General features: G+C 48.9%; 2 protein-coding genes across 2 annotated transcripts; one reads left to right on the top strand and one right to left on the bottom strand.

The window, feature by feature from the left end:
- Window positions 1-7599: 7599 nt before the first annotated feature.
- Window positions 7600-11581, top strand: NHP2 (NHP2 ribonucleoprotein). The gene is made up of 4 exons (XM_059917849.1): window positions 7600-7864; window positions 8074-8143; window positions 10437-10542; window positions 11216-11581. The coding sequence occupies exons 1-4, from the start codon at window positions 7705-7707 to the stop codon at window positions 11339-11341; spliced, it is 462 nt and encodes a 153-aa protein (XP_059773832.1). The 5' UTR covers window positions 7600-7704; the 3' UTR covers window positions 11342-11581.
- An 896-nt stretch (window positions 11582-12477) lies between these two features.
- RMND5B (required for meiotic nuclear division 5 homolog B) lies at window positions 12478-27061 on the bottom strand. The gene is made up of 11 exons (XM_059917848.1): window positions 26819-27061; window positions 26539-26660; window positions 22233-22395; window positions 19066-19211; window positions 18797-18937; window positions 16167-16267; window positions 15818-15984; window positions 14681-14846; window positions 13378-13480; window positions 13132-13286; window positions 12478-13044 (listed from the first exon to the last, which is right to left on the bottom strand). Exons 3-11 carry the CDS (start codon window positions 22369-22371, stop codon window positions 12981-12983), a joined length of 1182 nt encoding a protein of 393 aa, XP_059773831.1. The 5' UTR covers window positions 22372-22395; window positions 26539-26660; window positions 26819-27061; the 3' UTR covers window positions 12478-12980.
- Window positions 27062-27367: the final 306 nt, after the last annotated feature.

Here is a 27367-nt window from a genome sequence, read left to right as displayed (position 1 = left end):
AGAGGTATTCATTTGTTCAATAAGCAGATCCTGGGGACTGGCTCAGTGTGTTAGTTTCCTAGAGCTGCACTAATTAAGTACCACAAATTGGTCGGCTTAAAACAATACAAATTTATTGTCTCATAATTCTGGAGGCTAGAAGTCCAAGATCAAAGTATCCGCAGGGCTGTGCTTTCTCTGCAGGTTCTAGGGGAGAATCTGTTCTGTGCCTTTCTCTTAGCTTCTGGTGTCGCTGCTATCCCTGGTGTTCCTTGGCTTGTAGACACATCTCTCTAATCTCTGCCTCTGCTGTTACACGGCATTTTTCCTCTTCTTATAAGGACACCAGTCATATTGTATCAGGGTCCATCCTAATGAGCTCATCTTTACTTGATTACGTCTACAAAACCCTATTTCCAAATAAGGTCACGTGCACAGGTACCAGGATTAGCACTTGAACAGATCGTTTTGGGGGACACAATTTGACACTGGGAATGCTGGCCCTTAGGAGGGTTAGGGTTAGGGTTAATGTAGGGCATCAGCACTGACTCTCCCTCCTTCCCACTTTCCCAGCCAGTGACCTGGGGCAGCCAGTGGCATGTGGATTTGATTTCTGGCAGGGATAAAATTAGTGGGGAGGATGATATTTTTAGAAGTCCAAGGGACCCTAGGGACCACCTAATCCAGACATTTAACAGATGGGAAGCTGAGACAGTTCCACGAGACACTTTGTGTTATGGTTGGACACTTTGTGCTGAGGCAGCTCCCGTGGGCCATGGACTGTGGCTCCAGTTGGTGGTGGGGAGAGGGGGAGGGTGGCCACTGAGTCCGTTGTCAGCCCTGGATTCCCAATCGCAGCCTGACGCAGACTCTACTTTGGGCCACCAACACCTACTGAAAGCCCGTGCTTTTCCCAGATGGGTTTTTTGTCTGGGGCTGCCTGGAGGGAGGAGGCTGTGCGGGCCGGTGCTGCCACTGTTTCACTTCTGACTCCCACTCACACAGTCCCGGGGCCTGTGGGTGCTATGCAAGGTGAGTTCCCTCTGCAATGCCCCTGCCACCCCCGAAGCCTCTCCTGGGCTGCAGCTCTGCCAACCCATTTCATCTGTTACCCTCTTCCATTGGCTTTGCACGCTCTCAAAAATCAGGGAAATCTCTCCTCTGTTGGAGACTCTCCTGTTTTCTTTGCTGTTTTGGTAGAAGTTGGTGATGTGTTGATGTGAGTGTGTGTGTATGTGTGTGTGTTTCTGTGTGCATGCACATGCATGCAAAACCTATCCTGTCTCCACAGTGCCAGCTGCCTCCCACTGCTTAACGGGGTTCTTGAGCATAGTGCTTGATGGGCACACTTTCTGTTCTTGTGCCCAGAAAATCTCATCCTTCTCCCTTGCTCTCCTTGGACTTGACACTGGCATGCCTGCCAGACTTCGTGCCATGGAGTGAGCTCTGGTCCTTAAATAGCTGATCCCCAAGCAGCAACATCCTGGGGCTCCAGCTGCAATTTACAGCTAAGGCCAGGACAGAGGATGCCAGCGTAGGCACCCATGGGCTAGAACTCTGAGCGGCTGGAGTTTTTGCTGCCAGCATTTTCTGTGGAGTTAGCAGACCATCAGGAGTAGAGAAGATGCTGAGGAGGTTTGCAACTCCACCATTGCCTATCGGACTCTCCAGTCATTCCAAAAATTGTACTGAGCATCTATATGTGTCAAACACAGTGCCAGGCATCAGAGGGAGCTAGAGAAAGTCCTTGCCTCCCCAGGGGTTCCATATGAACTCTGCTGCTGTGTTCCATGACTGGGAAGCATCAGGAACTCTAAGAACTGGAACCTAGGCAGGGATCTGGGAAAAAGCTGCTTCCTACTGAGATTTGTGGAATGGTTGGGGGGAGGGGGTGCTGGGAAAGCCTGGAGGTGAGGAAGGGGGAGGGCAGGGCTGAAGACGGCCTGGTCGCAGGGCCCAAGAGAATGGCCACTCTCAGCACTTACCGCAGCCATGTTCATTGTTGGGGTCCCTCCGTCTCACAACACAGAAAGCTCCAGGAGGGCAGAGACTGTCTGTGGAACTGGTACCTGGCAGGGAGTCAGTGCTCAGAAAACATTTGAATGAATGAACTTCACAGAGTTTTGTTTAGATCTTGAGGCTACTGGGGAGCAGGAGTTTAAGTGCAGGTTAACCTAGTTAGTTTTATGCTTTTGGAAGATCATTCAGGCAACTGTGGGAAAACGGGAATGGACAGTATGCCTGAGGAGCTTCCTCTGCTGTTCGCTGAAGGGGAATCAGATTTGAACCTAGCACCTGAAGATGGAGGAGGCCACCTACGAGGACCAAAGAGCAGCTGTAAGAAGCTAGAAGGATCCCTGGCCAATAGGAAGCTAGGATCCCAATCCTACAACCACAAGGAACTGAAATATGCCAACAGCAGGAATGAGCATGGAAGAGGATCCCAAGTGCCAGATGAGATCACAGCAGTTGGAAACTTTGATTTTTACCCCTGTAAGCACTGATCAAGGAACCCAGCCATGCCATCCTGGACTTCTAACCTGTAAACCTGGGGGAGAATAAAAGGATATTGTTTTAAGGCACTAAGTGGTCATATATTACAACAACAATAGAAAATGAACACACCAATTGCTGGAATCATTCACTGAATTGAAAACACAGGTAGAGGGGCAGGTCAGGACAGGCTAGCTGAGAAAAGACACCCAGGAGGAATTGGAGATGATGATAAGCATCCCCACCTCATCAGGTTGTGGAGAGGATCAAATGCTTAGAAAGTAAGTGCTGGATAAACGTTGGCCGCTGTGGGTGTGGCTGGAACTGCGGGGAGACTTGGGGCCCAGATGTAGGTGGAGATCTGGGAGTCATTGCAGAAGGGCCGCTGCCTCCAGACACTGAGCCTATCCCATAGTTGTTGATTCCGTGGGATGTGATAGGATGGAGAAAGCAGGTGACACTGCCACTGCCCAAGCTCTGCTGTACCCCCTGGGCCTGGGGTCTGTCAAGTGGGCTGGTCCCAGCCCTCTCTGACCAGGCTCACATCTCCTCTACTTTGAGTGTATGCCTACCCTCTGGAGAAGTGAGGAATTACCAGGATTGATTGTGGCCAGCTCTGGCTTATGAACTTTTTATTACCGTGCTCTGTTGACAGCTGGTTTCTTGCTTTGCCTTTGGAGAGGGGCATGGAGGTCATGGTCCTACTCCTAGAATGTGAGAACTGGAAGCATCTTTGGGGCCTGTCTATTCCCTCTCCTCTGGTAACAGCAGGGGAATGATGAGGCCCAGAGAGGCAGGGACTTCTCCCAGACCACAGAGCAAACCAGGGACCAGGCTCCCCTCTCCCTCAGTCAGTCTTTAGCTGGGGATGGAGAGAGGTGGGATTCAGGGAGCAGCTGGTGGTCCCCTTCCTAGTCCTGTCCTCCTCCTCCACAGCCCCCACTACTGCTGAGGAGGAACAGAAACCTGACCATACTCGGTTTTGTCTGGGCCTTCCTTTTCTACACATGGAAGGAGGAATCTATTTTTCCTCTTTCTTCAAGAGGGACAGAGAGGAGGGCAGACAAGCTGGAGTGGAGCAGACTGGGGAGGAAACTGGGTTGAGAGTGTTTGGGGCTTGATAGGGAGAACTTGGGTGTCAGAGTCCATTTGATTTAAATGAGGAGTCAGCAAACGTTTTATGTTAAGGACCAGAGAGTCAATATTCTAGGCTCTGTGGGCTACACAATCTCTGCTGCAACTATTCAACTCTGCTGTTACAGTATGAAAGCAGCCATGGGCAGTATGTAAACAAATGGGTGTGGAGTTTCTAATACAACTTTACTTATAAAAAAAGACAGGGACTTTTTTTAGAAGACCCAGTGCTGCCCCCCCAAAATTAATTAATTAATTAATTTTAAAACCCCACATATGCCCACATGAAAACTTGTACATGAATGTTCACAGCAGCACTATTCACAATAGCCAAAAGGTGGAAACAACCCAGTCCATCAACTGATAAATGGATAAAATATAGTATACCCATACAATGGAATGTTATGTAGTAATGGAGCACTGACACATGCTACAACATGGACAAACCTTGAAAACATGTTAAGCGAAAGGAGTCAGACACAAGAGGCCACATACTATATGATTCCATTTCTGTGAAATGTCCAGTACAGGGACATCTATAGAAACAAGAAGATTAGTGGTTACTTAGGTCTAGGGAGGATGAGGGGGTCAGAGGTGATAGCTAAAGGGTGCAGGGGCTCTCTTTGAAGTGATGAAAATGTCCTAAAATTGACTGTGGTGATGGCTGCACAACTCGGTGAATACACGAAAACCAATGAATCGTATACTTTAAACGGGCAAATTGTATGATATGGGAATTATATCTCAATTTTTAAAAATCATCTACCTCAGTTTTCTAAAAGAAGGGACCTTAGTCCATCTAGGTCTTTCTTATTTTATAGATGAGGCACTGAAGCCCAGAGAGGTTAAATGACTTGCCCAAAGTCATTTGTCATTTAGAACCCTGATCGACTACCCATTAGCCATTACATTCTCACCCATTTTACCCTGCTTCAAGTGAGCGGGAGTGGCCATTCACACAAAATCAGTGAAGTCACACAAACCACCTTGGATCTGGCACAGATCTCTGAGACTGGTGTTAGAAATACATGGTGTGGTTTACTGAGGACAGATCTGTTCTTGGCACTTCATTGTCTTATGGCTCAAAAAACTGACACTTGTGACCTGGCCAAGCCAAGATTCCCACACTTTCACTATCCAGCCACATTTCATAAACTTTAAGCTAAAGTTGAATACCAAGTCACAGGAGATGAGCAGAGCATGAGCTTGGACACTAGCAGACCAGGATTCAAATTCAGCTTTGTGTGAGCTGCATGAAGCTATTACCTTTATGAGCCTCAGGAAATTGTGAATAATAAAGGTATTCTTTGTGAGCACTAGATGAGATATCACATGTAATGTGCTTGGCATATAAATATTAATTCCTTCCTCCTTCCATTTGAGAACTGAGAGGTCTCCATGAGACCTTGGTGAGGTCAGTCAAGCACATTTGCTTGAACTGGGTTTCCTGGGGATGATAATTCTTTGTGGAGTTCATCATGCCCAGTGCACACATCTAGGAGTACCTTTCCCCTTTGCAACCCTGACACACTGTCACCCAACCAACAAGGCTAAAAGAGGAATAGAAAACCACCCTGCACCCTCTTGCACTGTTGGTAGGAATGTAAATTGATACAGCCACTGTGGAGAACAGTATGGAGGTTCCTTAAAAAACTAAAAATAGAACTACCATATGACCCAGCAATCCCACTACTGGACGTACACCCTGAGAAAACCATAATTCAAAATGACACATGTACCCCAAAGTTCATTGCAGCACTATTTACAATAGCCAGGACATGGAACAATCTAAATGTCCAATGACAGATGAATGGATAAAGATGTGGTAAATATATACAATGGAATATTACTCAGCCATAAAAAGGAACGAAATTGGGTCATTTGTAGAGATGTGGATGTACCTAGAGTCTGTCATACAGAGGGAAGTAAGTCAGAAAGAGAAAAACAAATATTGTATATTAACACATATATGTGGAATCTAGAAAAATGGTACAGATGAACCTATTTCCAGGGCAGGAATAGAGACGCAGGCGTAGAGAATGGACATGTGGACACAGTGAGGGAAGGGGAGGGTGGGATGAATTGGGAGATTAGGATTGACATATATACACTACCGTGTGTAAAAGAGATAGCTAGTGGGAACCTGCTGTATAGCACAGGGAGCTCAGCTCTGTGACGACCTAGATGGGTGGGATGGGGGGGTGGGAGGGAGGTCCAAGAGGGAGGGGATATATGTATACATTGTACAGCAGAAACTAACACAACATTGTAAAGCAATTATACTCCAATAAAACAAAAAAAAATACTAAGATTGAAAAAGAAAAGAAAACCACCCTGCAGAGCCCTGCCAGCTGTGTGCTCAGAGGAGCTCTGCTCTCACAGCCTCACGTGCCACTTGGGGAGGGCTCCCCAGGGAGGGCCAGAACTTCTACTGCAGGACCTAGGGGGAGGGAGAAGGTGGGGGAGGGTTTGGGGTGAGAAGTGGTACAGCAAGTGGTGGACAGTAAGGCAAAGCTGACAGTAGCCACCAGTCCTAAAGCTCAGGAGGGACTATCTTTTCCCAAGAAATTCCAAAGTGCAAACATTTAAAAGGCCAAATTTCGGTTACATTGTGCATACAAACTTTGCTTATTTTCAAATTATATTTTGTTGCTTATATAACTATTCTCATTGTTCAACTGATATATTTTTCTCTTTGTGAAATTATTTGGGGTCTACGGTTAGTATGGATTGCATCCTACTTTTTCTTATTAAAATACTAAATTTTAAAAAGCTACTTGTTTTTTATGTAACGACTGCACTTGGTTACAGGGTTAAAAGGTCAGTTTTCAGCTGGCTTAACTGCCTTGTGCTGGCAAGGCCACGTGCAGACTTCTAAAGTTCCACTTTCTGGCCTGTTTGGCCACCACAAAAATGACGGGCCTTACTGACAAATTAGTTGCCTTTGTCAATCCTATAAGCAAAGGCAACTAATTTGTAACAATGATCTAATTAATATTCATCCAGTGTTCCAAGACAGGGTACATGAAGTAAGTCAGAGGTGCAAGATCCACCCCAGTCTAGGCCTGCTCGCCTCCCCAGCGTTACAGTCCATTAATCCTCTAGAGTTAACTGCAAACCGGGCGCCTACTCAGAGCTCTCCCCCACCACACCCCGAAGTCTCAACCCCAGTGTTCATGCTGTCTTCCCTCTCAGCTCTCGCCAGCTGTCTCCGCCATGAAAACAGAGAGTTAGGGGATGCCGGTGGGAGGTCGGCGGGAACTGCAATTTTAGATAGTTTGGTCAGGAGAACCTCTCCCGTGGTAAACATCTGAGCAGATTCCTGCGGGAAGGGTGGGAGCGAGCCACCGGCTCCCTGGGGAACAGCGGTCTAGACCGAGGCACTCAGTGAGTGAGTGGGTCCATCCCTTGCCAGGAAGGAGAAAGCAGAGTGTGAAAAATCGTGCTGGAACGAAGGAATCGTTAGCACTGTCAGGCTTTACCTTAACCTTGGCACCTAGGGTACACCAGCCAGGACCAGTTCAGGACCCGGGACCTGACCAGGCTAGGCACTGCCTAACTAAGGGATCAGATTCTAAGGAGGTTTGGAATCACACCGAGCAGACTTCCCATTCTTCCAGTCCGGTCGCAGACCCCGCGCTTTCGGCAAGGATCCTGTCGCCTTAGATGTGGTCACGACCCTACAGGTACAGCCTCCTCCTCCTCCTCTTCCTCCCACCGCCTATTCTGTGACGCCGAACTCTCAGACGGGCCCAAGCCTGGGTCCTAGCGCCTTCTCACCTACTCCAGGGCCCGAATCCCTCAGGGCTCCGCCCTTCGCCTCCTGAACCCTCCGACTCCGGCCCTAATCCGCTCCGCCCCGCCCCGCCCCGCCTCAGTTATGGGAGTGGCCCCGCCCCTACGGCCGAGACCCCGCCCCTCAGTGCTCTATATTTAAGGAGCTGGGCGTCAAGGATTGGTCAGAGTCGGAGACCTGAGTTCCTAATTGGTTATGGTGTACTGCCTGCTTCCCGCAGAGCGGCATGACCCGGAAGTGATTCCTGAAGCGCCGGCCGCGTGGATTAGCATCTTGGGCACTCGGTTGCCGCGGTCGCTGCCATGACCAAAATAAAGGCAGATCCAGACGGGCCGGAGGCTCAGGCGGACGCGTGCTGCGGAGAGCGCACTTACCATGAGCTGCTGGTGAATCTGAACCCCATCGCGCAGCCTCTGGCTTCTCGCCGCCTCACGCGGAAGCTCTACAAATGCATCAAGAAAGGTGCGGCGTGACTTTCCTGGTGGTCCAATGGTTAAGACTCTGCGTTTCCAGTGGAGGGGGCATGGGTTCGACCCCTAGGTGGGGAAGTTCCGCAGGCCGCGTGGCGTCGCCAAGAAAAAAAAAAAAGGTGCGGTGGACGCCGGGGTGAGCCGGGACAGGACGCGGGTGGCGGTCGGAGGTCCCCTCGACTGATTCTTCTGTCGTTGCAGCCGTGAAGCAGAAGCAGATTCGGCGCGGGGTTAAGGAAGTTCAGAAATTTATCAACAAAGGCGAGAAAGGGTAAGAACCCCCTCCCGCCGGATTTTGCATTTCTAAACGATGACGAAGGTATCCCTGCTACTTAGTAGGTAGTCGGTAAAAGAGCTATGACTCCTCCTCATGTGCAGAAGGTAAATTCCCTTCCGTACGGATGCTGATACATCACTTACACGAGCGCAAAGGGACACCATGGGGAAAGTGAAGTCCAGGGGAAGCGAATTGTATAAGCCAGCTCACTTAGGGTAGATCCCAGCTTCATTCATTCAGCGACTATTCACTGTCTACTCTTTTTCAGGCACTATACTATGGGGAGACAATGAATAATCAAATACACACAAAATTACAAGTGTCATAGGTAACCGTGAAGGAAAAGTACAGGGTGCAGTGAGAATGACTTCATTACCCTACATCTTTTCTTTCTGGCATTTATCAGAACCTGAAACTTATTTGCATTTTTATTCCCTGTATCTCCCACTAGGGTCAGAAAGTAAGCTCTTTGAGAACAGGAAAAAGCCTCTCATTGCTTTATTTTCAGAAGTGTCTGGTACATTGTAGGTGCTCCAGAGAGAAATAATGCTTGGGGGGATTTGATGCTCTATGGAGTCTGACCCAGGTGGGGTAGCTGAGGTCTGAAGATATAGGAATTAGTTTGTGGGCTGGGGGGGGAGGGGAGGCATTCTGCCAGAAGAAAGTGGATTTCAGGGCAGGAGAGGGTAGTAGTGGGCAGAAATGCTACCTTTGCATGGGGTTTTTGTAAGCCATGGTAAGTTTAGTTTTTGTACTCAGAGCTTTGGAGGCCACTGAGGGTTAAAGCCAGGGAGTGACATAATTATGTTTACACCTTAAGAAGATTTTTCTGGCAACTTTGGAAAGGATCAGAGGTGGAAGAATAGATGGGGAAATTGAGATAGAAGGCTACTGTGGTATAGAAGAGGCAAGGGCAATTTTCGATTGGGTTAGTGATGGCGAGATGGAAAGAATTAAAGCGGATGGATGAGAGGACTTTCCGATATGGAGTGAAGAGGTGTGGGTTCCAGGCGAATGGACAGAGGGCGCACTCACTGAAATAGTGAATAGTGGAGGGAGCCAGGTTTGTAAGGGAAGGTCATGAGTTTGGTTTTAGACAAGTTTTTGAGGTGCCTTTTAGACATATGAACCCTCTCCCTAGCAGAAATGTCAAACAGGAAAGTGGCTATAAGGGTTTGCAGTTTGGGAGAGGGTCAGGCTGGAGAGAATAGATTTGGGAGTTGTCAACACATAGTTGGCGCTTGAAGCCTTGGTTATGGATGGGGTCAGCTGGGGAGAAAGTACTGACAGGGCAGCCAAGGACCAGGCTGTGGGAACACCAGCATTTAAAGGCTACTGAGGAATTCCCTGGCGGTCCAGCAGTTAGGACTCCGTGCTTCCGCTGCAGGGGGCCCAGGGTTCGATCCCTGGTTGGGGAACTAAGATCCCGCAAGCCGTGCGGCAAAGCCAATAAAATAAAATAAAGGCTACTCAAAGGAAGAGGAGCCTGCAGAGGAGGAGAGTATATGAGGCGAAAGGAAAACTAGGAGTGTGGATGCAGTGCTTTGAACCAAGAGCTCTTTCCTTGTGTTTTCCTCTCACTCCCCTAGGGAACAGACTCTTCCCTCTGTGTCATCAGGGCTGCTGAGGCCCTTGTCCCAGAACCCCAACACCTTGCCAGCTAAGAGCCCTAGCTGAGGATTCTCTGGCAAGCTTTCATTGGTTCCCTGTCACTCTTGCGAATGATCCTGGAAGCACTCAGGGCCCTTAAATGTGACGAGTTTTTCTAGCCTTCTGCCTGCCCCATCCCCATCCGGGACTCCGGAGCCATCCCTGGTTCCCCAGCAGTAGCCAGCCCCTGTGTGTCTGGTGTCCTTCTGACTCTCCCGACCTTAGATGCTTCCCCTGCCTCCAGCTCCTCCACGGGCTGCCTGACGGATGTTCATCGTTCAGCTTTCCTCTCCAGTGTCACTTCCTGATTCACTTCCTGATCTTCCAAGGAGAGCTGAGCTCTTACTCCTTGGCATCTCTCTCATACCTCATCTGTCCCAGCACGTTATGCTTTGTCACACTTGGTGGCATTTACTTGTTGCCAAGCAGTAGAGATCACCTCCCCAGAGGAATGCACTCACCAAACAAACCTGCATGAATTTCTAAAGGTTGGGAGACACACATTAATAATTGGACTCTTTGAGGTCGGGGGCAGCTTACCCATCTCTGTACCCCCAAGGCCCAGCTCAGAGGCAACACTTATGACTGAAAGAGGGAACAAGCAAGCTGGAAATGACAGTGGTTTCTCTTATTTCAGGATCATGGTTTTGGCAGGAGACACATTACCCATTGAGGTATACTGCCATCTCCCAGTTATGTGTGAAGACCGGAATTTGCCGTACGTCTATATCCCCTCTAAGACGGTAAGGAGCACATGTGCCCCGGATCTTGGTCAGCACAGGAGGGAAGGTGTCTGGGATCAGGTATGTGGCAGCAGGCCATAGTGGGAAGGAGCGTGAGCTTTGGAGTTAAGACAGGCCTGGATGGATTCTTGGCTCTGCTGCTTCCTAGATGAGGGACTGCAGATAAGTTACCTCTCTGCACTTCCATTTCTTTCTTGTAAAATGGGAATCCCCTTCTCCATGGACTATGGGAATGAAACAGAAGGTGAACTTGGATATTTAAGTCCTATTAGGCAAGTGCAGTTTCAGAGGGGATGTTCTAGGGACCTGAAGCTGTCCTTACCCTTACACAGCAGAGGCCAGGTCTGGAGTCCAGGGAGTGGGGGATGGCAGGGACCTGGAAAGCATAGGCGCTGCCCAAGGGGACAGCCCCTGCTGGGCTGGAGCCCTTTCACAGTTGCCATGTGGAACTGTAGGCCCAGTGTTGCTGGACCACAACTCGAAGGTTGGCTGAGTTTAAATGGTGGCAACCAAGTCAAAATGTTAACATTGACTGACTAGCACGTGTGTCAACACTGACACTAGCAATAGTCTGTGGGCTGGATTAGGCTGGTGGATCATCAGTTTGTGACTCCCTGGTATACAGGTTGTGCAGCCTTCTTTCCAAACAGCCCTTCTTTTTCCTTCTCTGCAGGACCTGGGTGCAGCCGCTGGCTCTAAGCGCCCCACCTGTGTGATAATGGTCAAGCCCCACGAGGAATACCAGGAGGCCTATGACGAGTGCCTGGAGGAGGTACAGGCCCTGCCCCCGCCCATGTGAAGGACTTAGGCAGCAACCTGGGCACCTGCTCCAGAAGCTGTTGGATTGGTGGCGCACCAGCTGGCTGGCCTCCTGCTGCCCACATTCACGGCATCTCTGTGGTACCCTGAGGCACGTGTTCTTCCCAGATGGCTCCAACAGCTACTTCACGGCAGCAAAGCCAGCATCTTCTCTATCAGTGCTATTTTCTGTTGAGCTTCAATGAAGATGACGTGGGAGAAGTAAATGCTGAAACTAAAATGTGCTGAGTCTGTGGGTGTTTTTTTAAGCAGCAGCTGCTGGTGGGGCTGAGGAGTTGGTGGGGAAGAAAGAGCAGAAGCAGCCTTTCTCCTCAGAGGACCCGAGGACTTGAAGAATGTTCAGTGCTAATGCTTGGCCACCAGAGCCAGTGCTAGACTCAAGCTGAGAACGGACCCTACTGCCCACCCTGAGCTTTCCACTCCCGCTTCCAGAGTAGCTGGGAGCTGCAGGGCGAGCCAGCTGAGCCCAGGCCCCACTTCATCTAAGCCTGTAGCTCCTATGTCGGGGACACCCCCATTCCTCTTTTCTTTTTCCCCAAGAGCCTTAAATGCCACTGGGAAGCTGACAGAAGCAATGTACCCTCCCACACAGTAAATTTTAAATAGGTATATGAAGTTAATTGCAGAACCCCAGGCCATCTCTCCTGCTTGGCATAATGGCCCCATAACCTAATCCCTTCAAATATTTTAGACTTACGGTGCCTTCCTGTTCTCAAAGGCCCAGCACAGGACTCAGTACACACAGCAGCCAAGCTTCAGGCACCCTGGAATAAACTGGAAGGACCTTGGGCTTGAGGGTTGGATCTGGTTTAAACTCCAAGCTCTTCTTGACAAGCTGTGAGCCTTTCTGGGCAAGTCATTTCATCTTCCTACATCCCTTCACACTCATTTCTAATAAGGAGGTAATACGATTTTATATGTGTATGTGTAAAAGCACCTTGCCCAGGGTCTGCCATCTCCTAGCTTTTTCTCCCAATCAGATGCAGGTTGGGTTCTTTCGACTGGGCTCTGTGGCTGCCATGCTCCCAACCAGCAGCAATGGTTAGGCCATGCCCAGTACCTGTGCGCAGTGGGCACATGGTAATTCTTTGCCAGTGAAGCTAAAGGTGGGCAAAGTAAGGAGAAGGTCTGTGAATATATTTGCTCAAAGTTATAAAACAACGGCATTCAGTTCTATCCCAGACTATTTACAGTGGGAAATTGATGCATACAGTTGTGAGGCTGTACAGTGGGAGGAGTGGACACAAGCCTTGGTGTGGCAGTAAGAGACCTGGCTGAGGGCAGGATGGAAGACATCTGCTGTGCCCGCCAAGTCCTTTGCTTCTCTGTCAGTTGCTACTAAGTCAATAGCAAATATAATGAAGGGGAGACAGAGCAGGAGTACAGAGGCCAGAGTCTCCCTGCCCTTAGAGCCAAGGAGCCAGCTGCCGGATGTAGGCTGCTTCATCTCCCTCCTTGGCCTCTGCCAGAGGGCCACTCCAGCCCCTGCCTGTGGTGGCACTCCTCAGCCAGTTGCTGTGAAATGAACCACAGTCCACAGAAGCCAACCACCCCCACGGAGACAGACCAAGGCTCATGGGTGAAAAACCTCTTTCAGCAAAGTTCCTCCCAGGCAGGAATCAGAATATGATGCGTTTCCCATCTGCTGGGTTCTGCTCCATGGGACAGTAGGGACACTTCAGCCTACAAAGGGAGGAGAACCAAGAATGTCTCAGGGGGCCAGCCAGCAGAAGGATCACGCCCAGGTGGAGCAGAGCACATGGAACTTACTTTCCTCCGTTAATGAGCTTGTTGAGTGCATCTCGGGAGATGACATGGCCACAAATGAGCTTGATGGGAGGGTTGGAATCTGACGTCTGCTGGCGGAGGATGGGGCACGCGAACACTGAGTGGTACCAGCACTTCATACCTAGTTCGATCTCAATCTGGGGAGGCCAGCAGAGGGGTGAGTCCCGCTTCCCATGGCGGCTGTCCTCCCCAGCGCCTCCTGCTGTACCTCCCCCTGCCAGGCCTCACCGGTAACTCATCCTTGTGACTCCAGACCCCAGTGCACTGCCTCTGCTCGATCACAGCTTTAATGTTCATCAGCACTGGCAGCGCCACACAGCCAGAGGCAAAGCTGCAGAACAAAGAGCAGGGGCTGGAGTGACCCTGACCAAGAACCCAGCAGACAGACAGAAGGACCAGCACATTGTTGGAATGTGACTTGGGACAAGGTTTCAAAGTGGCACTTGATCAAACCGGTCCTTAAAAATCTCTCAGGTCACGCATAAAGCCACATATGTACTTATGCGTCCAACTCTAAAGAGTCATTCTAATGCACCCCCAAATTTGAGAACCTATAATAAACACAAAAGGAACATCCAGGGGACAGATAATCTGTTCATCCCAAGCACTGATAAGTCCTTGGTGTGACAGGGACAGTGATGTCTGGAAGGGCCCCATCCTGCCTGTCTACCCCATTCCGTTGTCACAGTGCACCTCTGTAACTGCAATCAACCAGGGCACTTAGAAATGGGAAAAAGCAGATTCAGTTCTCACAAGGATTGGGCGGGGGGTGGGGAGCCGGCTGGCTGGAGCCTTGGGTACCAAACGCCTACAACATGCAGGGCAGTTGTGCGCAAAAGAACCGTCCTAAGGCACCGGTGTTCCCACTGGGAAAGACTGTTCTATAACCAGAGTCTGTGGTAACGAATTGGAGGGTGGAGCCTATCACAATGGGGCAAGGCGTGAGATTCCACAGCCAGCCTAAATAAAATACACCACTGTGGTGCGGTATGTGGCGGGGTCAGGTCCAGGTGACCTTTATTCCCTGTGAGGCCCTAGGAGCCTGTTTTCTCATGTAAAATAAGGGTAACAGTACCTCTAACTCCTTGGTTTGTTGTGAAGCCATGAGAAGAATATTAACTATAAAGGAGTCTTCTGAGTGAAAGCTCTCAGCACGTGTGACTCAGCAACTCAAGTCTCCCTGAAGGGAAGTCGTGTTTGAGAGATGAGGTGGCAAGAAGGCCAGGCTGTCAGAGGGTCCTGTGATAATCCAGGGGTGAGGTGCAGGAGACACAGACCTCACTCACGAGACCTTACAAAATGGGAACCTTGGCCCTGCCATTGACCTTGTGGTGATCCCAGGCCACAACTCTTTCTAAATCTGTTTCTCCAACTGTAGAAAGAAAGGTAATTCCTATCTGGAAGAATGACTAAGACAGGCAGTTTAGGTCTGTGAAGGCACCAAGCACCATCCCTGGACGTGGCAGGGCCTTGGAAAATTGGGTTTCCCTCAACCCTCCCATTTGTGCTGCCCCCACAGGGCTGGCTGTACCTGACGCTGAGGGGTGACTCCACAGAAAGGCCCAACAGGGAACAAGCATCGCGTGTAAAGGTCTCACAGATCTCGGCCCAATGGCTGTTGTCCAGGAGGTGGCAGTAGGGTGACTTCTCCAAGCCCAGCCGCAGGTATACCAGACTGCCCATCATCACCTGGATCTCTACAAGGCAAGGGGGAATCAGGGTACAAGGAGGCAGCCTTTTCCCAGGGCTCCGCGTCCAGCCCTGCGGAGGCAGGGCTGCAGAGGCAGTATGAGGAGCAGGCTCAGCCCCATGGCTCCCAGGCCCGAGACCTGACCAAATGGGGGTTAAAACGCCCTCTGGCAAAACCAGTTTTCCCTACAATCCAGTGAGGAAGTGGGGTCTCAGGCCTGCTTCTGTGGCAATCATGACCCCACAGCATGAGGTAGGGAGGGGTTTCGGTTTCCCTCCCATGCTTTCAGCTGCACCAAGGAGCGAGCTCAGGCCAGCGCTCATGTCTCTATTCTCCAACACTAGCTAATCCCCCCCTTGCCTTTTTTTTTTTTTGGCCACGCCTTGTGGCATGCAGGATCTTAGTTCCCTGACCAGGGATCAAACCCATGCCCCATGCAATTGGAAGTGTGAAGTCCTAACCACTGGACTCCAAGGGAATTCCCTAATCTCCCTTTTTAAAAAGCTTTCAGGAGGCAGCAGTATCTAGCTAAGACTTCATAACATTGCTGGGTTTTCATGCTGTTTATCTCTAAATAAAATGTGAAGTAATAAATGTGAGTGGAGCTAAAGAAAAAAGTTACTAGTAGTCGGGTGGTTACTAATTGTGAACATCTGGAAGGTGAGGCTCAAACAACTGAGGTTTGGAATTCCTACTGTGAGGCAGAGCAGCATGAGGGCACGCGTGTCGTGGGCAGGCCTGGTGAGCTCTGGGTGGGGGTGTGGCACGTGGCTGGGGACCAGAGGTGGTGTGAGATGAAGCTAGGAGGGTATGGCAGAGGCGGTGAGGAAGGGCCTTGAGTTTGGAGTTCACCTGGGCGACAGTGGGGGAGGGGTTCCGGTAACACACAGCCCCACGTGGGGCAGGGACGGGCCATCCCAGACGTGCTGATGTCCGCCAGAGCCCAGCAGTGCCCACCCTGGCACTCAGGGCACGTACCCCGCTGGTGAAGCCGAGCAAAGGGCTGGAAGTGCCGGGCGTAGCTGAGGGCCTCCAGCTGCTTCTCAGGGCCACCTGCCAGGAGGCGGATGAAGTGCAGTCGGTGCAGCTTGAACTCCAGGGAGCTGTTGAGCTCGAGCAGGCGCTGCCTGTGGGAGACGGCCCATCTGGGAAGAAAGGGGCCAGCTGAGTGTGGAGCTGGTGGGGCGAGAGAAGGGGCCCTGGCAGAGCCTCCAAGAGCCTATGTGAGGCCCGTGAGACACAGCTGGAGACGTGTCAAGTACGCTGAGTGAGGTGAAGAGCACAGACAAGCCCTGTCCCCTGCGGGCCCACCCAAGGGCCAACGTACTCCAATGCTGGCCCCAGGTCTTGTTCATGCAGAGCTTCCAGGATTCGATTCAACTCCAGGAAAGGCTGCTTGAAATCCAAATCCACATTCAGTGTTGATTCCTAGAGGGAGAGAGAACAATTCACCACTGGAGGACAGTGTTTCCAAAATTCTCTGCTCTACGCCTAATAAAACCTCATCCACCAAAGACAAGCTAGAGAGGGCCAGGTTTTGCATGAGGAGCCATGGTCTCTTGCCAGCCACCTGGACCCCTCTTATTCCCAGTTCAGTTCTGGGAGGCTGAGTGCTACATGCTGGCCTCCTAGAGAGCAGACTGCAAACCCCACCCCACCTGCTGGGGTACTGGAGACCCACACTGAGTAGCATGGAGCGAAAATGATTCCTTTTCAGTCCCCCTAATTACATTAAGGGAAAGTATCCTTTACTTTCACTTCTAGTGTGTCTTCAACACCTAACAAGTGCTACTTCGTCATTTTACTAATCTTCCTTTTTAAGAAAGGGAATACCAGGCACTCAGACCTCTGGCTGGCAACCAACTCTAGCTAGAAATTAATAACTTCACTTTTCATTGTATATATATATATTTTATATTTTAAAATTTATTTTATTTATTTGTGGCTGCGTTGGGTCTGTTGCTGCGCGCGGGCTTTTCTCTAGTTGAGGCGAGCAGGGGCTACTCTTGGTTGTGGTGCACGGGCTTCTCATTGCAGCTTCTCTTGTTGCGGAGCACAGGCTCTAGGTGCGCAGGCTTCAGTAGTTGTGGCACGCGGGCTCAGCAGTTGTGGCTCACGGACTCTAGAGCACAGGCTCAGTAGTTGTGGCGCACGGGCTTAGATGCTCCGCAGCATGTGGGATCTTCCCGGACCAGGGCTTGAACCCGTGTCCCCTGCATTGGCAGGTGGATTCTTAACCACTGCGCCACCAGGGAAGCCCCCATTGTATATATTTTTATAGCTACTCTCTTTTTACATCAGGGGCACTGATTTCTAAAATTTATTTAAAGAAGCAACAAAAGCAAAAAATAAAAAGTAGGACTACATCAAACTAAATTTAAAGCTTCTGCACAGCAAAGGAAACCATCAACAAAATGAAAAGGCAACCTACCAAACGGGAGAAAATATGTGCAAATCGTGTATCTGATAAGGGGCTAATATCCAAAATATACAAAAACTCATATAACTCAATAGCAAAAAAAAAAAAACTTAAAAAATGGAGAGAAGATTTGAATAGACATTTTTCCAAAGGAGACATCAAAATGGCCAACAGGCACATGAAAAGATTCTCTACCTCAATCATCAGGGCAGGGCAATGCAAATCAACACCACAGTGAGCCATCACCTTGTACTTGTTAGAATGGTTATTATCAAAAAGATAAGAAGTAACAAGTGTTGGCGAGGATGTGGAGAAAAAGGAACCCTCGTGCACCACTGGTGGGAATGTAGATTGGTGCAGCCGCTATGGATAACAGTATGGAAGTTCCTCAAAAGATTAAAAATAGAGCTACCTATGATCCAGCAATTCCACTTCTGGGTACTTATCTAAAGAAAATGAAAACACTAACTTGAAAAGATATCTGCACCCCCATATTCATCGCAGCATTATTTACAATAGCCAAGATAAGGAAACAACATAAGTGTCCATCAATGGATGAATGGATAAAGAAGATGGTGTGTGTGTGTGTGTGTGTGTGTGTGTGTGTAAAATGAAATATTATTCAGCCATTAAAAAAGTAGGAAAGGGCTTCCCTGGTGGCGCAGTGGTTGAGAATCTGCCTGCCAGTGCAGGGGACACGGGTTCGAGCCCTGGTCTGGGAAGATCCCACATGCCGCAGAGCGGCTGGGCCCGTGAGCCACAATTACTGAGCCTGCGCGTCTGGAGCCTGTGCTCCGCAACAAGAGAGGCCGCGATAATGAGAGGCCCATGCACCGCGATGAAGAGTGGCCCCCACTTGCCGCAACTAGAGAAAGCCCTCACACAGAAACGAAGACCCAACACAGCTATAAATAAAAGTAAATAAATAAATAAAAGTTAAAAAAAAAAAAAAGTAGGAAAATCCTGTCATTAACATGGATGGACCATTATGCTAAATGAAATATGTCAGACAGAGAAAGACAAATACCATATGAACTCATATGTGGAATCTAAAAAAGTTTTTTTTAAGAAAACCAAGCTCATAAATACAGAGAACAGATTGGTGGTTACCAGAGGTGCAGGGTAGGGTGTGGGAGAAATGGGTGAACTGTTTTTGTTTTTTTTTTAGTTTTAATAAATTAAATACAATTTTTAAAATAGCTATTAACCCGTTTAAGGAAAGAATGCATCAACGGAAAGGAGCTGGTCTACAATGGAAGCAAAGTTAAGGGGTGACCTTGGAGGAAACGTTGGACTTCCCATGTGCAGTCCAGAGGGGAGGATGCCCTGCCAGGCCAACTGTCCACTGGAAACAGGTCTCTGGGAACAGGTATCCCTATCAGACAATCAGAGCTGATGACATACATATTTGAGTCATGTAAATAAACTGACCTGTCTGGATACAAGAAAAAAATAATAACGGGGTCCTAATATCAAGAAAACTACCAAGTAGAAAGCAGAACAGGCAGGTACCAGTGCCCTCCCAGCGGGCTCGTTACCTGGCACAGCTCCTCAGCAACACTGAGCATGCCCTGCTGGTACAGGTGCTCCAGGATGGCCATCTGCAGGATCTGCTGCTGCTTCTCCCGAGAGTCCCACACTGCGTCGGAGACTACACCGCAAATCTCAGAGTCAAAGTTCTGACGAGGATGAGAGACAGGGCCCTGTGACTCAGGGTCTCACTTCTCACACTGGCTTCCTGAGAAGCCCTGCTACACGCTAGCAGCAGGTGTTCCCGCCCCCAGTCCGGGGCCACCCACATGCTCACCCTGTCAATGGCTTTGCCCACTCGGGAGACACTGCTGTGAATGTCCTTGTGGTCTGAAGCCAGTTTCTGCACGGTGTCTTTTATCTTCCGGCAGCACTGAGACATCACCAGGGAGAGGGTGGCTGAGAGAGGGGTCCCCTGGAGGGCTGCAGAGAAACACTGGCAATGAGGCAGGACACAGAGGAGCAGACCTTGTCCCTGCCTCCTTATTCTAAATGCCAGCATGGAGGCCGGGAAGCAGCCCTGAACTCCAAAGTGAAAGCTTCTACTACAGGTCCTGCCACTTTTTAACTACATGACTTGGAATTGGTCAAGTGGGACATGCCGGTTCATCTCTCAGAGTCTTCATTTCCTCATCTGCAAAATGGGGGTGATAGCACTGGCCTTGTAGGTTGCTGTGAAATGAAGATGATTTGGCACTTACTGTGGGCAAGTACTTGGTTTTAGCTCATTTAATCCTCATCACCATTCTATGCAGTGGGCACTGTTAGTATCTTGTACTACAGCTGAGGAAGCTGAGGCAGTAACTTGCCAGATGTCACAGCAGTGATCTGAAGCCCAGGCTCCTCACCACCACACCAGATGGCTCCTTATTATCTTGAGGGAGACACCCTGTGGGAAGGCTTTGAACCATAAAGTATTGTCCCCATGTTAATGCCTCTAATTAACCCAGAGGACACCAGGCAGGCCAGGGTCCTCCAGGGAAGCACAAGGACATTTCTGGCTCAGGATGCCAGGTTTACAGTGGTTTCCACCCCCCATGGCTGGATGAGCCACACGAACTACCAAGAGCACGTGGGGCTTGGAATAGAGAAGGGCAGACAGGGCACGGGTCCCTTCTTCCAGCCCAGCATCTACACCCCTTCTTTAGATGGAAGCACCTTGGTTCAGGGAAGAAAACACGACCCAGGGAAGGGAACGTGACCCAAGAGGGCCAGGGAGCGTCTCAAGCTCCGAGACCAGAAGCCCTGGAAGACAGAAGCATTCTGCCAGGTTGCTAAACAAACAAAAGTGAACTGGAGTTGCTGGAGCACCATGGCCACCTCAGGGGAGCACTGCTCTGAGAATGAAGCCAGTGTAGATTGAAGGTATCACATGAGCACTTAGATCCAACTGGGCTGGACCTTTCAGTTACCTGAATCTATAAATCCAGCAACCATACCCCCTTTGTTTGTTTAAGCTAGTCTGAACTAGGTTTCTGTCACCTGTAACCGAATGAGTCCTGACAAATACAAACAGGAGGTGGTGGCTGGGCCTACTCCTACTAGGATGGCTATAACCAAAAAGACAGGTGATAACAAGTGTTGGTGAGGATGTGGGGAAACTGGAACCCTCATACATAGCTGGTGGGAATATAAAATGTTGCAGCTACTTTGGAAAACAGTGTGCCAAACAGTGTGCACACAAAACAGTGTGCCAACATTTTCTTCAAAAAGTTGAACAGAGAGTTACCATATGACCCAGCACATAAAAAAAAATGAAGTACATGGTACAATAGGGATGAACCTTGAAAACACACTAAGTGAAAGAATATAAAAGGCCACATATTATATGATTCCATTTATATGAACTGTCCAGAATAGGTAAGTCCATAGAGAGAAAGTATATTAGTGGTTGCCAGAGGCTGGGGGAGAAGGAGAAATGGAGTGATTATTAATGGGTGGGGGATTCTTTTTAGAGAGATGAAAATGTTCTGTAATTAGATAGTGGTAAAGACTGTACAATTCTGGAAATATACTAAAAACCCACTAAATTGTACACTTTAAAAGGGTGAATTTTAATGTGAATTATAGCTCAATCAAAAAAAAAAGGACATAGGAACTAGGGGTTACCTCTGGTCAAATCTAAGACAATTTGATCATCAAAATAAATAATAACAGTAATGGATTATAACCCATTGAATAATATAAGAAGTTATGAGTATGAACTTGGAAGGAAGGAAGGAAGGAAGGGAGGGAGGGAGGAAGGAAGGAAGAAAGAAGGAAGGGAAAGCTCCTTTCTTATAGTTAAATGCCAACTAATAAGTGTATAGGGAATGATAGACCAGGAAAAATCACCCATGTTGCAACTAACTTTGTAATGATTGGTTCACGCAAGAATCATCAATGAATGCTAAAACCAGTGGGCAGAGTCTGAGAAAGCACAGGAAATTTATATAGTCTCAAAGTACCTCCCCACAAATTACTTATTGATTAACTCTAAAGAAAGAAATATTAACCTTAGGGTGTAGGAACCTGGCAGACACCATTTTAACCAAAGATCTTGATCAAAGTTAACATCACCCATAATGGAACAAGCTGATACCTTGTACCTCCTGATGTGATGCACTGAGAAACACATCAGTTCTGAAGTACTCTTGCCCAAAATGCAAAAAAATAATGAGGAAACAGCAAACAAATCCAAATCGAGAGACATTCTGCAAAATCACTGGCTTTAATGTTTCCAAAATGTCAATGTCATGAAAGGCAAAGGCAGGTGGAGGAAATGTCCCAGATTTTAAAAACTAAAGATTAGACACAAGAAACTAAGTGCAATGCTTGATCTTGGATCGGATCCTGGACTGGAAAATAAAATTTAAATGTTTTACGAAAATTATTGGGTAGTGGCAAATTGAAATATGAGCTATATTCATTAGGTCATATTATTAATGTCTAACTTCTTGATTTTAATAATTATACTGTACTTACGTAAGAGAATGCCCTTGATCTTAGGACATATACACCGAAGGCTTAGGTGTATGATATCTGCAGCTTACTTTCTAATGGTTTTAAAAGTAATACGAATATGCAAGAAAACTGATAAAGCAAATATGGCAACATACTAGCAGTTGGTGAATCTTGGTGAAGGGTATATATGAGCTCTTTATACTGTTCTTAGGACTATTCTGTAAACTTGAAATTATCTTAAAGTGTCTTAGACATTCAAAATAGAAAAGCAAATTGAAAACAAAACGTAAATGAAGATAATCTCAGGTAAATTAATAATTTCTGTTGGGCTTTTTGAAATAGCTCAGAGACTTATTCCCCTTCGAAGAGGCCTAGGGATCCATGTATCAATGCCCTAACCATCATCCTTCCAGAACCCTATTATCAAGCAGCCTTGGGGGGGGGGGGGTCTCCTAGGCCCCAAGGGAGGCAGGTGTGGGGCTCTAGTGGGGGGACACCCACCTGCGCTGGCCAGCTCAGCCCGCAGCTGGCCCACGTAGTGCAGCAGCTCCTCCAGGCTCTGCTCACAGTGCTGCCCATAGGTCAGGAACTTCTGCAGGACCTTGTCCACCTCTCTCTCCACACTCGCACACTGCTCCATGGCAGCCACTGTGTCAGGCCCCACCTGGGCCAGAGGGGCACAGTGAGGACGGCTCCCAGATCCCACCTCACCGTTCCCGTCTCAGGCATCAATGCTTAGAAATTCCCAGCTTAACATATCTGTACAGAGCTTCCATCACCCCCAGCCAGGGTGCCCAGTGGAGGTGCAGGTAGGCGTGAGGACGGGTTTTCTGAATCATGGTGAGAAAATTACTCTGTTTTCAACTCTTTTCATTAGAATCCTTGTTCATCTCTTTTTTATTTTTTTTGGCTGCGCCGCAGCATGCGGGGATCTTAGTTCCCCGACCAGCGATCGAACCTGTGACCCCTGCAGTGGAAGCGCGGAGTCTTAACCACTGGACCGCCAGGGAATTCCCCTCATCTCTTTTTTAATCGGAAAAGACAGCAGGCCTTGCAGAGCCCTGAGCAGGGAATACTATCTATGCTATCTAAGTAGAAATCCATACATACATCGCATATTCTAATGTTTCATGTATTTTCATACGTTCATTATGGCCACCTCTTCACTTAGTGGACTTGGTTTTCCATGTACTATAGTGACAGAAGCCATGAAGGCAGTCCTTGAATGGCTAATGCTTGAAAGCACAGCCTATGGAACAAATGCTGACCACAACGACCTGAGAGGCCTTGCCCACCACTCCTACCTCAGCCTCCCTGCCGCTTGCCCACAGACAGGCAGCTCATATTCCCTTGTTCCCTCACAGCTCTGTGCCTTGGTATGCTCTCCACCACCCCTCACTTCCTCGACTACTTGAGAAGCTGGCCCATCCTTTCCAAGGCAGCTCAGAGGTCATCTCCTTCTGCAGCTGTCCCTAGCCTGCTCTCACCTGGCTCCCTCCACTCTCACTTGGCACCCTTCTATTTCAGTTTTGATCACTGGGTAACGATCTGTTTGAGGGCTTGCCTCCCCCACTAGACTAGAACATCTCTTGTTGTAAAACTCTTCCTCCTCATGATACCATTGATGAAAGTTGACTTTTCTTGTCCCACCTTTCCTACCACTAAGGTCCCACTCCTAAGTCTCTTCAACACTGGGCCACTGCTCCCCTCCATTTCAGAGCAGCCTTTGACACTGAACACATGGACGATCCTTAAAATGTTGGTGATAGAGTTGACTTCGCTCCCCATCTTTCCATCTATGGGATTTGAAGTGAGAGGGCTCTGTCAAATGCACCTCTCAAACGTTCAAATCTAGCCAGTTGTTCATTCTCTCAAAGAAGGGTACAGAGTAACATCACAAAGAGAATTCTGTGTCCAAAGTGACCATCGGGATTCTCCCAGTCTCACCAGACTCTCTTCCCATTCCCACCAGTACTGTTAGCCCTGGCTCCATCATCTTGGCCCAACCTGTAGCCACTATCTCCTTATCAGACAGGGGGTGAGTGATGGAGAAATGGTACCCAGGGCCTTGAGATGTATTTATGCCCTCCCTCCTTATGGTTGACACTATCACACTAGAATTTGTTAATCAGGGTGTCTAGAAGACATGCCCCCCTCTTCATGCTCCCTGAGGAAATACCCTATAACTGGAATATGAACCATTACAGGCAAAATATAACAGGGACACTTGTTGGAAATAATATAATAATAATTATTGCTATGAATAGTTAATATTTCATAGGGGCTTATTATGTGACAGGCGCTGTTCTAATGACTTGGCATGCATTAACCAATTCACTTAATTCTTAAAAAAGCACTATGAGGTAAGTACAATTATTAGACCTACTTTACGGATGAGAAAATGAAACTCAGATTAAATAAATTGCTCAAGGTCACGTAGCTGGGAAGTAGAGGACCTGGAACCGAAGCTGGGCCGTCTGGCTCCAGGCTCCAGAGCCCTTCTCTGAAGCACAGTCCTCTCTGGACCAGCTTAACAGGCCACCATCTCACCAGGAAAGGAAAGCAGCCAATATCTGTGGTTGGAATGAGTGTACAGCAATGATCAATGATGACAAGAAACAGGAAAGTAACCACAGAGCCTGTGAGATGATCTACCAGGAAAGATGGCAGTACAAAAGAATGTTTGCCAAGAGTGGGAACCAGAATCACAATTTACTGAAAATAAACACAGCTCAAGAAAGGTTACAACCTCACCAAGGTCACATCAACTAATACCAGGATTATCAAAGGGAAGCCCAAGTCAGCATCCTGAAATTGTATTAAAAAGCTGAGGGAGGAGATGGGTACAAGAATTTTCATCCCATTGCTGTGTTGTGGCAGGGAGTTTGAGACAACCCAGGGGTCTACGGGAAGTGATAAGTCAAGTAAAATGTGGGAGATGCATCTATGGAAACCTGGGTAGCACTGAGAAACCATGTTCCGGATATACCCACAGCAACATCGTAAGATCCCAAAACATGGTACTGAAGGGAAAAAAAAGAAACAAAGTGAAGTCCAGGCAGAATACCACTTATGTTTTTAAAAAAATATATGCATACAACCAAGGACACACGCAAATAAAAGGATATGTACCAAATACATCAGAGTGGTTTGCTGCAGTTGGGTGGGGGGGGGGGAATGGGGGGAATGGGGATAAAGGGGAATATGCAAACAAATGCAAAGGAGAAAAAGGGCCTGTATGGACCAGTTAAATGTACACTGAACTGATAAATGTGATTATCTCAATAAAATTTTTTTAATAAAATAAACGAGATGGGAAAACAGAACTGCTTGCAGGTATTCCATCCGAAAAGCCCAAGAGGCCAATTCAGCCTGTACAGGGTTAGCCACTCTGCCTTAATCACAGCCGGTCATCTTCACCAGGCACAAGGATGGATGAGTGTGAGTTTGTCTTCAGGATTAATCCAGGGAATTTCATTTCCATTATCCTAAGCCCTCCTCCCCAAGGTCTCACATGGACAGAAATTATCTACCAGGGTGATCACCCCAAAACAACACATCAGATCCTGTCACCCCTTTACACATCACTGCCATGGTTTGACATGCATGCCCTCTGCAATTGTACATTCACTTCCTTTGCACAAGCTATTCCTGTGTCTAGAGTGCCCTCCATGCTTCTCTGCACGGAGAACACAAGATGCCGTTTAATCATGAAGCCCATGAAGCTCTCAATGAAATCTCCCTGCCTCCTCCTCTGCTTCACAAACCAAACCTCTCTCAAGGGCCCCTATACCCCACACATCTGAGTTCTCAGCACTGCGGCACAGTAAACCGCCTATTCACACGTCTGTCTCCCCGCACTAGACTGAGCTGCTCAGGGCTGGAGTCCAATCTCATCCTCTGTCCCCTCAGTGCCCAGCCCAGGGCCTGGTCCACAGGGGGTACATCCATTTCCTAACTAGGGGGCCTGAGCTCAAACTTGTCACAGTTGGGCAGGAAGAGACATGAGTGTAATACTGAAATCCCCACCAAGGCCTGCATAGGGGTTTTGTCCCCAGTCTTCAGCATCCTAACACAAGACAGCCCCTTCTGGGGCCAGGGGAGAAGAAGGGAAGTTTGCGCAAATCACAGAAAGGTCCCCTTTGCCTGACACAGAACTGGAACAACCTCCACTGACCCAACACTTAATCTTTTCACCCCCCATCTCTATCCAGTCTTCACCTTACACATCACTCCTCTGCTTAAAACCCAATAGATTTCCACATACTCAGAATAAGTATGGGAGATGGGTCTACAAGGTTCTATGTGAGTCAACTCCCAACCACCTCTCCAACTTCATCTCCTACCACTCTCTTCCTCAATGGCCATATTCCAACCACACGAGTCTTCTTTCTATATCTTGAACATCAGTTTATTTCTACCTCAGCGCTTTTTCCCTCTGCCTGGAACACTCTTTCAGATCTCCCTATGACTGGGTCCTTATTAGGGTTTCAAACGCATTTCTTCAGAGATGCTCTCCTAGACCACAGTATCTAATGCTGCCCCCTCTGCCCCACCCCATACCTATTAGTCTATCATATCACCCTGTTCCTTTTCTTCATTGCACATCTTTATTTCAAGTTTCAAATCTTTCTTCTGTCATTAACCAAACCTGGAAAGAGGAAACAGCCCACCAGTCTTCTTGGACTACAGCCCCTCCTGGGAGTTTCACCTGCATTAGCATGCAAATTACTGGCAAACTCCTACTCATCCTTCAAAAGACCTTAGTCGAATGCCCTGCCTGGCTCCCACGTCCGCAACGGGTTACCTCCGGCTCGGCAGGGTCGCAATAGGCTGGGACGTGTGAGTTCGAGCTACTCCCCAGGTAGGGGCGGCTCCCCGAAGGGCCTCTGAGAATGTGGGGGTCCAACTCCCGGTCCTGGCCGACGTCTGAGGAGAAAACAAACCCAAGGGCGGACTGGTGAGGGGGCTTAGTCCCGAGGCTTTGCAGAAGACCCGGGGCCTGGGAGCCTGCGTAGCCGAGCAGCCGCCCACCGCGCTCCACCCTCGGACCGCACCTCCCGGCAGGGAAACCAGCCAGCTCTCACCTGGTCCCGCAGCCCGGGCCCTGGTTTCCGGCGTCGCTGTCAACGGAACCGGAAGCTGCGGCAGTTCCTCCGAGGCTCCGGATTCGCCCACTCGCGGCTCAGCGGAGGGGTGGCCGAGCCTCCCCCTCCCGCGCACGAGTGGAGTCGCCCGCAGGGTCAGGGCGGCAGCTGGAAACCGCACCTCCGACCGTCGGGGGGCTGCGCCGGGGCTCCCCCGGGAGCCCGAGGCCGCCGGCCCGGCCCCGACTCTGCATGTCTGATGGAAGGAATCGGAGCGACCCACTCGCTGGCCAGCGGGGGTGCGCGCGGCGGCTCCGCGTTCAGAAGCCCTAGACCAGAAATAACTGTGCCTCCCCCGGTGCGCGCCCTCCCACCCTCATTCAAAGTAAAGACAATACCGAACAACACAATGCATGTAAGGTCCAACAGTTAGGCTTTCCCGCGATGGCTCCTTGATGCTCTTTTTGAAACATCAAATGATGTTTAAAAGAGAAGTCCCCTTTTTTCTGCCCCAGCCCTGCTGCTCCCCTAAGCCCGTACTTAACACAC

Source organism: Balaenoptera ricei, chromosome 3 (genome assembly GCF_028023285.1).
Source record: "Balaenoptera ricei isolate mBalRic1 chromosome 3, mBalRic1.hap2, whole genome shotgun sequence".
In the NCBI taxonomy this organism is placed as follows: domain Eukaryota; kingdom Metazoa; phylum Chordata; class Mammalia; order Artiodactyla; family Balaenopteridae; genus Balaenoptera; species Balaenoptera ricei.
Note: the sequence above shows the minus strand (reverse complement) of the source record. Positions and strands in the feature narration are given on the sequence as shown.